This window comes from Patella vulgata, chromosome 3 (genome assembly GCF_932274485.2).
Source record: "Patella vulgata chromosome 3, xgPatVulg1.2, whole genome shotgun sequence".
Taxonomy (NCBI): Eukaryota; Metazoa; Mollusca; class Gastropoda; family Patellidae; genus Patella; species Patella vulgata.
In genome coordinates, this window is record NC_065881.2 from 69,646,892 (window position 1) to 69,659,849 (window position 12,958).

General features: G+C 34.6%; 2 protein-coding genes across 8 annotated transcripts in view; both read left to right on the plus strand.

The window, feature by feature from the left end:
* Window positions 1-12,958, plus strand: part of LOC126815821 (protein fantom) — a 38,561-nt gene that overhangs the window by 14,676 nt on the left and 10,927 nt on the right. For all 4 annotated transcript variants that reach the window (XM_050541781.2, XM_050541782.2, XM_050541783.2 and 1 more), the window contains exons 22-26: window positions 8,268-8,397; window positions 8,738-8,832; window positions 9,484-9,643; window positions 11,466-11,620; window positions 12,405-12,617. In XM_050541781.2, the coding sequence (XP_050397738.2) occupies window positions 8,268-8,397; window positions 8,738-8,832; window positions 9,484-9,643; window positions 11,466-11,620; window positions 12,405-12,617 (753 nt within the window). The remainder of the gene's footprint in view (window positions 1-8,267; window positions 8,398-8,737; window positions 8,833-9,483; window positions 9,644-11,465; window positions 11,621-12,404; window positions 12,618-12,958) is intronic.
* LOC126815989 (uncharacterized) lies at window positions 1,292-6,426 on the plus strand. Of its 4 annotated transcripts, XM_056099724.1 has the most exons (5): window positions 1,292-1,396; window positions 1,717-2,456; window positions 3,537-3,817; window positions 4,391-5,300; window positions 5,913-6,426. In XM_056099724.1, the coding sequence occupies exons 2-5, from the start codon at window positions 1,744-1,746 to the stop codon at window positions 6,256-6,258; spliced, it is 2,250 nt and encodes a 749-aa protein (XP_055955699.1). In that variant the 5' UTR covers window positions 1,292-1,396; window positions 1,717-1,743; the 3' UTR covers window positions 6,259-6,426. The 4 variants fall into 4 exon arrangements, with proteins under 4 accessions (XP_055955699.1, XP_055955700.1, XP_055955701.1 ...); XM_056099725.1 differs by lacking the exons at window positions 1,292-1,396; window positions 1,717-2,456 and adding an exon at window positions 2,687-2,963; XM_056099726.1 differs by lacking the exons at window positions 1,292-1,396; window positions 1,717-2,456 and adding an exon at window positions 2,687-2,905.

Consider the following 12,958-nt stretch of genomic DNA (forward strand, 5'->3'; position numbering starts at 1 on the left):
TGGTTAGTGGGTCACAACTGTCAAATTCATTCCCGATTTAGTTATTCTAGGCCTAGCCATGCGATCTTTTATTTTTTACAAAAATTCATTATGCATTTGTATTGGTCACAATAAATTTGTTACCTGTGTGTTGGCTTTCCTTTATTAAAATACTGAGTAGGCCTATGTACAGCTACTGTCTGATACATTGACATAATCACAATAATAGGCCTATGTTAACTTGGCTATGTACTGCAGGACCTAGCAGTAGCAGTCCAGTCGCAATATGCATGGTACAACAATATCATTTCATATTATTAAAATATATATAGTACTATACTATTTATATTATATCATTCTGTTTCTGCAATCTGAAATGAATGGGTTTTTTTTTTATTAGATACACCCCTACATTTAGTGAAAGTATTACGTAAATAGTTATAATAAGCTGTACACCTCATTTAAAATGAAATACAATGAAGCAAGATTTAGATTACTGAATTTCATGAATAATCATTGATATTTGTTTTTACTGATATTTTAACTAGTTTATAGTAATAATGTAAATATGACAATTAATTTCTTTTTCAGATGTGTTCAGTTTGGGCCTAAATTTCAAATACAATAACTATAACATGTATGATTGGCCTTATTAATAATAAAACTACCTTTATGTGATGGTAGGGTAAGTTTAAGAATTATATTTTTCTGCAGCTATCCAAAATAATTTTTTTTTAAAAAAAATATTAACAATATCATTTAATATTATTAAAATATCTTGTACTATTATTATATCCTATAATGAAGTGAAAGCATCACAATAATTCATTATGCAGTTGTATCGGCCACAGTATAAATTGGTTACCCGTATTTTGTCTTTCTTTTAAAATACTCAGTTGGCCTACTGGTACATTGACAATTAATTTCTTTTTCAGATGTGTTCAGTTTGGGCCTAAATTTCAAATACGATAACTATAACATGTATGCGATTGACCTTATTAATAATCAAACTACCTTTATGTGATTGTATGGTAAGTTCAAGAATTATATTTTTCCTTCCTTTTCTGCTGCTATTGAAAATAAATTATATTTTTCTGCAGCTATCCAAAATAATTTTTTTTTAAAAAAAATATAAACAATATCATTTAATATTATTAAAATATCTTGTACTATTATTATATCCTATAATGAAGTGAAAGCATCACAATAATTCATTATGCAGTTGTATCGGCCACAATATAAATTGGTTACCCGTATTTTGTCTTTCTTTTAAAATACTCAATTGGCCTACTGGTACATTGACAATTAATTTCTTTTTCAGATGTGTTCAGTTTGGGCCTAAATTTCAAATACGATAACTATAACATGTATGCGATTGACCTTATTAATAATCAAACTACCTTTATGTGATTGTATGGTAAGTTCAAGAATTATATTTTTCCTTCCTTTTCTGCTGCTATTGAAAATAAATGTTGTTTTTTTAAAAATATAAACAATATTATTAAAATATCCTGTATTAATATTATATATTCTTCTTTCTGCGGTCTGAAATAAATGGGTTTTTTTTTTGTATTAAATACAACCCTACATATGATGTAGTGAAAGCATTACAAAAATTCATTATGCAGTTGGCCACAATAAATTTGTTACCTGTATTTTGGCTTTCTTTTAAAGCAAGAATTTCATATTTTCTAAGAAAGTAAAAACATAATTATTACTATTTCTTTTGCTCAATAGGTTGTCAACGCCCATAGATAGTTAACGATGCCTAGAATTTGTGGGACTGATATTCATGCAGCAAATGCCCTGAATGACTTGCGCCATTCGAACATTGTTAACAATGTTCATGAAAATGCATTGTATGAACTTGTCAGTGAATATTTCGCAGATTCTGTTGATGACATGAATGGTGAGGATTTTGATATTGATCATGAGACTGGTTATGATGAGCCTGATGAAATCATTAGTGTCTTGGACAGTGCAGAGGACCCGTCTTTGGCTGACGATTTTGATGTACCAGTGGTCCTTGGTGCAGTTGACAGGCATTATATGGACAATGTCCATGAAGATGATGATATTCAATCTGTTGATGAGGATAATGAAGGTGATGTTATCCGAGAAAATGATGCGCAGACTATCATGGGAATGGTAGGAGAGTTGATTTGCGACACAGATAAAGAATGTGAACTTCGTAAGATTCAAGATTACCAGTGTTCATGTGCTGCATTTAAGAAAAATGGAAAATGTCTGAAGCAGCTCAGCGTGGAACTCATTTATGAAATGCGTTTGAATATGTCAGCCATGACTGACTTTGAGAAGGACTTAGTTATCCTTGGTAAATTGAGTACCACCATGAATAGGTCAGAGATGACAACCTGTACTAAACGTTCAAAACAGCAAAAGCGTCAACGTCAACGAACCAGCTACTTTGTTGAGGGACACCAGATCTGTCGTTCAGCGTTTGAATTCATTCACACGTGAGTTGATTTTTATTCAAAAATATGTCAGCATGTTTTTACATTTGTCTGCTTTCATTCTACTAGTAAAAAATTTCTATATCTAGGGGGAGCCATCTCAATATTTTTCAATAAAATAGCAATTACCTATCAATTTTGTGTAATAAAAGCCTGGTAGAATAATAATGTCCCGGCCATCTAGACTTCAAATCGTTGCAAAAACTGACCTACTAATGTCATGCAAAATCTGACCAAGATACTTGACAAGACATTTTCCATTGGTCAAAATACCGGAAGCCATCAATTTTACTCAAATTAAATCACATTTGACACTCATTTCATCTTTGCAATGCCTGTGGTCTTTACGAAAAGTGTTAAAATTTTTGTATAACTTTTGACGATTTTTTCTTTGGACTATATTATGTCCAGGTCCTGTAGTAATTACGCTGGCTGCATCTTACTGGTCAAAAGTGTAGGACCGTTTCGTTTTTTCTGTTACCTTACGTAAACAGCAATAGGAATGTCAATGTAAAGAAATTTCAGTCTGCAAAATATACCTACGTCAACGGCAACAGGAATTTCAATATAAAGAAATTTCAGTCTTTAAAATATGTCATACCCAATTAGGCTATACATGTACATGATTGTTTTCATGTATGTGTACCTGATTTTTGTTTGACTTGACTTTGTCCGTGTGACTGGGTAATTGCATACTTAATTTTGTATCAGAGATTGTGTATTTTGATTCAGTTTGAGTAAAAAAAGTGCCAAAAATACTATATAATATTGATTTGATTTTATCTATGATTCATAAATATAACTTTGAATCCATTTGGTAAAAACGTGTATCGTGATGCAGCCGGGTTATTGGGCTAGTACATGATACTGTATCATATTGTGGCACAGTGTATCATTTCCACACTATTTTGTGGTGCAGTTCCCACTTATCAGTGGTGCAGGACGGCAGACAAGAACAGCTGTCTAGTCGTTCAGATGGTACAAAAAAATGAGGTGATGTGTACATATTGGCCAACACTTAAAATATTCCTTGGAAGTTGAAATTCAATATAAGATGTTAAGCCCCATTTCATTTCATTTCAGCATATCTGGTGACAAGCTTGACAGTTGCATCAAACATTACAAGGAGCACGGCCTCACACCACGAGTAAAGAAATCTGGTGGAAGACGAGCTGAACGTCGATATTTGACCTATGATGATATCAAGCGTGTTGTGTCGTACATCACCTCCTTCACAGAAACTCATGGAATCATCTTACCAGGAAGGATTCCAGGGTTTAAAGATTTCACAATGAAACTGCTTCCATCATCAGAAACTAAGGCCTCTGTCTTCCGTAGTTATGATACCGCTATGGATGAGTTAGGTAAGATTAAATTGACATTCTGTAAGATTAATACATAAAGGGCTGACAGTTCTGCCTATAATAGTTAAAAAATAGACAATAGACATTTTCTTCCATAATTTATTTACATGTTCCAGAGACCAAAGACTCAAGCATTTTAAACTTAAATTTATCTTCACTTGGATTCGACCACTAATTCGGCACACCTCGGTAAAACGGCAGTTCGTTATCAAGTTACGTCACAACTTTGTCTGACGTCAAAATTGATTTTTTTAATTTTTACATCATTCAAACCGATTTACTGTTTTGCGAATTTTGAAGTTTACACAATAAAATAGGTTCTGTTAAAATCCTGATAAAGAACATGTTACAGTGTCGATAAACACCTGTTTCGCATTTAGATCTCAAGACCCAAGACGCCTTGGCATCGCAGGTTCTAATGTAAAATCTCAGGACAGGTCTTTTGGACAATAACGGGCCCTCTAAATGCGAAACAGGAGGTGTTTATCTCCTAATTGAAATTTATGCTAGCCTCGGTCGTCAAAATAACGTTACTTACGATAATTAACTTTACCTACGAATTTCCCTTTTCAGGAGAACGTGCAGTAAAGATATCAAGTTTTCGGCAACTCTGGAATACACTACTTCCATTCATAGTGTTTTGTAAACCCCAAACTGACCTTTGTTGGACCTGCCAACAAAATAACTATCAAGTTTATAGGAGCCACAATCTCCCTGATGAAGTAAAGAATGCCAAATTACGTAAGCAGCTTGGTCATCTTCAGCTGGTGGAGGCAGAACGGAATGAATACAGACGAATGGTGGCTGATGGGAAAGGTGTTGCTGCAGAAATTGAACAACCGTTGAAGCTGGGTCCTCATCTACCCATGTCGGGTGATTTTCACATGCATTATTCTTTCGATTTCGCGCAGCAAGTCCACATCCCAAGTGATCCCCTACAGCCAGGACCTATGTACTTCCTGGTTCCTAGGAAATGTGGGCTGTTTGGTATGAACTGTGAGGCATTGCCTCAGCAAGTAAATTACTTAATTGATGAGTCAGCATCGTCTTCAAAGGGTTCAAGTGCTGTAATTAGTTACTTGCACCACTTCTTTGAGACATATGGACTTGGGGAAAAGGATCTAGATATGCATTGTGACAATTGTTCTGGCCAGAACAAGAATCGCTATATGCTTTGGTATTTGGCATGGAGGGTGATGCATGGATTGCATCGGACCGTAACTCTCAATTTTTTGATAACAGGACACACAAAATTTGCTCCTGATTGGTGTTTTGGACTCATAAAACAAAAATTTCGGAAGACCCGTGTATGTTCATTGGATGAAATGTCAGAAGTGGTCAGCAATAGTACCACAACTGGAGTGAACATTCCACAACAGGTGGTGAATAATGATGGCCAAGTACTAGTTAGGCACTATGACTGGCAAGAGATGGAATCTGATTTTAAAGTACTTCCTGGAATTAAGTCCTACCAGCATTTCAGGTAAATTTTACTTTCAACCAGTAGACTCGTGAATCAGATTTCCTTTCAGCATTCTGATCTTGAAGCAGATTAAACATACATTATGCAAGAGCAAAATCTGCCTATTGTTAGTCTTTCTTTAGGCCTCAAATGTTATAAAAACTATTAACTAGACATTAATTAACTTATCCAGACCATAATCAACTCTCGATACCAAGGCGCGCCTGTGATATTTGCTGAATTGTAGTTCAATTTGCAGCAAAATTTTACTTTGATCGACCGACTTTAGTAATGATGACCGAGGCTAAGCGAAACTTTCATTCGCTTAGTAATTGGTACATAGGGGAATAATTTTACTGAAATTATCAGCAAACTGCTTTTACATTAGCTACATTTTAACTATTATAGTGAGAACTGCCTAATATCCCATAATGTACCTTTAATAATAAAAGTTAAATTCAACTGGTGAAATGTGAAAGGAGCTCTACAGTGGTGACAGTAAGTTAGATTTCCAACCAACAGAAATGCCAATCACATCAGTAGCATAAGTGCATGAATAATCATGCATGATTTTTCTGCCTATGATTAATGCTGTTATGTTACCTTCTCCTTATGACTTCCATTATCTTTCAGGTTCACAGATAAACAGCCTGGTACAGTCTACTGCAAGGAGTCTGTTGATTCAGAAGAACAAGAATTTCATCTACTGAAATCTAAGGATGCTGTTCCACAGTTTAGAATGCCGTCCATTATTCCACCACCTGGTCTTCCACCAAAACGTCAGTGGTACCTTTACGACCAGATAAGGGACTTTTGTAGTGAAGAGACAAGAGACATTACATGCCCAAGACCTACCGTTGAGAACGATCCAGCTCAGCCACCAGTACAGAGGCCTACTGCAGAAAAAGGCCGTAGCCGTGGAGTGAAAAGAGGACATGGTGGAAATCAAGGGCAGAAATTGAGAGCGCGAGAGGCTTGAAAGTCTTAGGTTATGAGTGATTGACACATAGTTTGATAAAGATAGGTTGCCAGATAATGAAACTTACGCCCACAGCAGCTAAATCATCCTGGCAGTCAACAAGTGTTGTTGTGTATTTTCTTTTTTTCAGAAATGGTACATTTATAATAAACTTAAATCTAATTAAGAGTAACGACTCATTAAGTAATCAGAAAATCATTAGAATTTGTTTGGTTTTTTATTAAGTTCTGCCACATGCTAACGTTTAGTATAAAAAAAACTATTTAATATCATGGATTTAGCTGTTCAGTTATCAAAATTCATTGAAAATCAATATACTTGTTCGTTAAGTTTGGTGCCTAGAGCGTCACAAGATTTTTCAAAGTAATTAAGGGAGATAACTTTGGCAGTAATTATTAGAAATGACCAAGAATCAATAGGATATTAATTTTGACCTCCAGAGAATAAATAATAATTTTTGAAGAGATCAAGGGTCATAACTCTGGCAATAAGATTCTTCCTAACTTTGACCTATAGAGCATCCAAAAGATTTTTTGAAGTGATCAAGGGCCATAACTCTGGCATTACTTATCGGAATTCGCTGAAAATCAACAGGCTTCTTTGTTTCATGACCTTAAACACTGTGTATACATTTAAAGTCAATCGGATATTAACCTTGGCCTATAGAGCGTCACATGATTTTTCAAAGTAATCAAGGGAGATAACTTTGGCAGTAATTATTAGAAATGGCTGAGAATCAATAGGATATTAACTTTGACCTCCAGAGCATAAATAATACTTTTTGAAGAGATCAAGGGCCATAACTCTGGCAATAGGATTCTTCCTCTCATGACCTTAAATACTGTGTATAAATTTAAAGTTAATCGGATATTAACTTTGGCCTCTAGAGCATCCAAAAGATTTTTTGAAGTGATCAAGGGCCATAACTCTGGCAGTAATTATTGGAATTTGCTGAAAATCAATAGGCTTCTTTGTTTCATGACCTTTAACACTGTGTATAAATTTAAAGTCAATCGGATATTAACTTTGGCCTCTAGAGCGTCCACAAGCAATTGTGGACACCGGACGGACGGACGGACAGACAGGGCGACGACAATATACGACCACATTTCAATGTGGGCGTATAAAAATTGACTTTTATTCTTATTCTTATTCCTGCATCCTGTTTTTGGTTTTGGTTGCAAACACAAATCCACCAAAAAAGGAATTAGCGAATTTAACTAAAATTGAATGGGTTTTTTCAGGGGCGAGGCAGATTTCGGGGGTCAAAAGGGCACAGGTGGCGCCCTCTACAGGGGTGTGGTGTACTGCCACTCCAACACAGCCTTGATATAAAATTGGTGCTAAATTACAATACAAATGGAATGGTCCGTACCCCTTTAACATTCCAAAGTATAAGTACGTATAGGGCACCCCTACCCTAGAATTGATTATGCGTTTGGAGTCAAAAGCCCCAAAACCTATAACTTGGTTTCGACCTTATTTTGCGTGGGAAATATTATAAAAATGCATGGAAGTTGAAATGTCTTTGAAGTCCATATCCTAGGCCAGCTCTGAGCCAAATTTAACATCAATTGGATAACGTTTAATGTATATTTTATATGGATTTTTGCTTTAAAGCGAATGACGACTTTTGGGGCCTTTTTTCTCTGCTTTAGAACTCAGAACATCTGGTTTGATCGCCGAACTTCAAAAGGTCATAAAAACCTTATTTTTTAAGATAATTTGATGAAATAAAAAGCATTTGAAATATTATTTCATACAGATTATGAATCAGTAAATAACTCAATTTTGAAGTTTGGGTCATTATGCCTGGTTATGCCGTGATAGGTCACATTTGTCAAAAAAAATGATTGTTTATATATATACAACAATATTTAATATCCAACTTTCACATTTAATATCTAATTTCCATATTTAACACCCTAATTCAAACAACCATCTGATTTGTATGTATATGTATTGATTGCATTATTTCTTGTTAAAGTCATTATTTATTTATTATTTAGGAGGCCTGTACCCTTGAACTGCATCAATCATTTGGTCAAGATTTCCGTACCATCTCTGCTTGTCGTCTTATCTTCAGAGATATATTTGATAAACAACATGGCCGAATACATGGTGTCGCCTCTCTCACCGGTAACTACTCTACTACTTCTCTTTTTTAAATAATTTTATCTTTTACATTTGGTTGCAATGGTAAAATGATGATTTAATTGAATTGTATGTGTTGAATTTTTATTTAAAATAGATACCTTGTAACGTTAAAAAATGTCTTTACCATAATTCAAGTCAATGTTGTTAGATAGCGACTTTTAACAGTTGACAGTTTGAAGTAAAGAATTGAATGCTACCAAATAATGTATCAAAATTACTCAATTCAACACCCTTGTTAGGCATAAATCGAAGAGGGCCTTCAAAATTTACAGTTCAAATGCAATTACCCCGGTAATGGTATAATTATTGTAATTTTCTGTAGGTGTTGGAGATGAAGAGCCTGGTATAGGATATGGTACTGTAGAATACTGGATAAGACTTCGAGTTCCCATGGAACAAGCTCTACGATTATATAAGGTATTGAATCAATTTCATATTGCAACATTGTGAAGTTTTTACAAGAAAATGGTAATGCCTGGTTTCATGAAGTTCTGTGAGATGACACCTTCAAAATTTCTCTTGTCTATTTCATTTTTTCCTAATTATTCTTTTAAGATGACATAATTCATTTTAACATCAGTAACTGTAATCATTGAAAGGTTATCTAAGTATCCTGTGTAAAATAGGAATCTTATCTTTAAAATTTTGCTAGCAGAGAAGCAGGACATTTTGGAAATTCTACAATTATGACATTATGTGTAAAGTTTTCACTAGAAATGTTGCTGTTTCTTTCATTTATTTCTTGCTTGTAGTAAATAAAGTAGGATATAAATGGCATTGTATCATTTGAGGTGGGTTGGATGGGCGAATGTTTATGTATCATATGTATCATATGGTCTGTCATTGAGTCAACTGCGGGGTTTCGATTCCCCGGTTGTACGTGAAGAGGAGAAGGGTCATCTGCCCAACTTTGTGGGTTTCTCCGGGTCCTCCGATTTCCTCCCACTGCTAAAGACCCCTACATGTAATTAAATGTGTATGTAATTCCCATCCAAGCCCTTGTATAAAGGGCATTTCTATAGAGTTATTTTCACTTATAAATTCTAAGATATATTTTTATTTATGTAGGAAAGAACGAAAGCTCTGGGTTATATGACACACAATGATCAAACTGTTAAAGAGAATCTAAAAGCTTTAGATGATGCAGCTAATACCAGACCTATGGATAATGTTAATAAACTGGATATCAAGATAAAACAATGTTCTAGACTTAAATCACGTAGAGAAAGTAAGTTCATTATTGTCTTCTACAATATCTGATTTCAAAGTTATATACACAGTTTGACTAAAAAAAAATATGATTTAAATATGATTAAAATTCTATGTGTTAGCCTAAGTTATGGCCATTTCTTTCTATTGATTTCACGCCGCTTTCTTTGTCATATTGGACATGTTGTTCAATGGCGAAATTTAGTTAATTTCTATTCATGAACCTTAATGTTAAAATGCTATCTAAACTAGACTTTTTATTTTGATTTTGTAATTTACTGTCTAAATTTCAAACTCTTATATCTGTGCTTACTTTTTCTATCACATAGAATAACACAACGTAATTTATATACAAACGAAATGAAATGAAATGATATGGGGTTTAAAGTAGTGCTCCTACGGTTAGGACTTTTTGTTATTCGAATAGCCGTAACTATTAACCGGTTAGTAACCGTTAACCGTATGGTATCAATTTTAAACATAAAACAGAGCTTGTCAGGAGCTACGAGTCATTACTCGTGCGCACGCTATACTCGCGTTATAAAAGGCATTTCACGCGCAAAAATGTCAGGAATTTTTTCAGACATGTACAAATCTTTAATGAAAATTTAAACTATCTAAGGCCGTAGCTATTTATTTACCTGGTTAACTTGGTTCATTTGAAACATTTTTTAATTCAATATAACGATAATATACAAAACAATACTCAATTTCCCTTCGTACGTGACAGACGGCGATAATATTACGATTACACAATGTTACTAAGAATAGAATAAAGTAAATTAGAAGGCGTCTATTGATTGGACAATAAAGAAATAATTCCTCGCTTGCAAGTAGAATTTTTATGATTGGTTAATTTAACTGAAAACCAAAGTAGAATTCATTCGAGAAATTACGAGATATGAAACGTGTTCAATGCCGTAACGAATCTAGTATAATGTCATTTTCTAGCCTTTATGATTATATTTTGAATGGTGGTTACGTTTTGAAGTAAATAATAAACAAGGTAGAATATAGTTAGAAATGCCGAGAAGTATTTAGATTGGATTAACAATAGCAAAAGTCGAACAAGGTCCGTTGACTTTGCCGTATGACTACGACGAGTGCTATTAATAGTATCATTGTTTAGCAGTCGACATCGTTGGACGACTGTTACATTCTAAAATTTTCAAACATCAAATACAAAATTACAACGGGCAAGTTTTGTTATAAAGAGGAATATAATCAGACACAACTCTATGTAATGGGGGACATCTCCGAATAACCGTACCGTTGAATTCAAACCGTTTAACCGTCCAGTTCTAACCGTTTACGGCTATCCGACTAGTCGTAGGAGCACTAGTTTAAAGTCCTAATGTTCTGCTCCGACTGGGCTAATGAAGATGGGCCTACGCCATACAGTGTGCTATGAGGGAAATTTGCCCGGGCAGCTGCTTTATGGCCTATTCTTATATCAAATTCCAACCGCCAATGGATCTTTTACGTGCACGCCAATGTATACACAGGTCTCTTCAGTCTTTCATACCATCTGAATGACTAGACAGCTGTTCTTGTCAGGGCCTCCGTTCTGCACCACTGACAAAGGGAAACCACGACGGAAAATCCTGATGAACTTTCTTGGCCAAATCAGGGATCAAACACGCGACCTCCAGGCTAGCGAGCCAGCGTCTTACCCACAATTTATAAACGGGTCCAATTAACATTTGTCAGTAGGGTATATTGTGTATTTTGATTTTTTTGTTGTATCACAATATACAAAGGAAATGAAGTGGTTTAATTAAATTTTAGGTTAATACACTGCCCAGAAGGTTGTTTATGATATGAAGCGTTTTATTTTGCAGATGTACAACCATCACCATACTGTGTTTATCGTTTCTTTGATTTCGGTGATCATGATACAGCTATTATACCTAACTCTAATCAACCTGTATTTAACGATCATAGATCTTATCCTGTATCAATGACATCAGAATTAGATCAATATCTGAGACAAGAGGTAAATAACAATTACTAGCATAAAATATATGTCAGATAGTTTGATTACTTTACATGTTTTTGGGCCCAACAAGTCACAGTTTCTGGCACTTCTTATAGAAACTTGCAGAAATTTTTCAAATGACATAAGTTAGAATCAGATATGAAAAATAAACATTATTAACTGCCCCGTTGACTAAGATGCTGTTGGGGGAATATTTCTTTGTCTTCCATGTAATGAAAAATGAAAAATATCAAATCATATTTGAAAAACAAATGTTATTAACTGCCCAGATGACTAAGATGCTGGTGGGGGAATGTTTCTTTGTCTGGTAGACTATTTTTACTTCCATGTAATGAAAAATGAGAAATATTTATTATGCACTGTCATCAATCTGATTAAAATACAGATCTATATTTCATTTCGTTTTTTTATACTTCCGATGGTCTACACTACATGAAGATCTGACAAGTTATAGTATGATTTCTCGTCAGATGTCAAACAAGCGGTTGTTGACCCTATGACGGTGTTGACGTTGCTAGTGGTTTACCCACAGTTCCATGCATAAAAAGGCCAAGAACTCGCTGTAACAGACCGTTTCATTGGGTAATTCCTCACATCAAGTAGAACGCCTGTCACATAACAACTCTTCCAGATCCTAGTGTAGTAAAGACAAGTAAAACGAAATTTTGAACCATAAAAACGAAACGAAATAGGATCTGTGTTTTAATCAGATTACACTGTCACGGCCTTCTTAAAAATAATGTATATAATTCTTACTGAAATCAATATTATCTATTTACAGCATTTGCAGATATTTGTTTTTGATGATACAGATCCAGAAGATAGTAATTATATTGGTATGGTAGATGTACCATTGTTATCTCTAGCTAATAATAAAACATTAGATGGACCATTTGATCTTAAAGCACCTGATGGTACCAATAGTGGTCTAATAGAATTAGAACTCAGTTGGCAGTATTCTTATATGTCTACTAGATCTGGAACAAGACATCAGGTATATTTTGATTTTAATTAAAGATGCATTATGTTGTCTACAAGCCTACCCATTTTGCAGGGAAATTTTTTTTATACTCAGAAGTTGTGTTTAGTTAATTACATAATAACACCAGCCTTTACATTAGAATAGAGTGCAGGGTTGGGGGCTGAATGGTCAATGTGTGTGCGTTGGATCGTAAGGTCTGTCATTGTGCGAGTACATGTCAAGGAGTAGAGTCACCTATCCAACCACATTGGTTTTCTCCGGGTCATCCGGTTCACTACCACTGCTAAAAAAAAAAATATTGCGCAAGTTAATTATAGAAATAAAATTGAACCATATGTTAGTCCCAAAATGAC

Bases quoted from the DNA above. Each gene is read 5' to 3' on its own strand.
- LOC126815989 (XM_056099724.1), top strand. From the start codon at position 1,744: ATGCCTAGAATTTGTGGGACTGATATTCATGCAGCAAATGCCCTGAAT. The intron at 2,457-3,536 runs GTGAGTTGATTT...ATTTCATTTCAG, and splicing joins GCGTTTGAATTCATTCACAC to CATATCTGGTGACAAGCTTG. The intron at 5,301-5,912 runs GTAAATTTTACT...ATTATCTTTCAG, and splicing joins AAGTCCTACCAGCATTTCAG to GTTCACAGATAAACAGCCTG.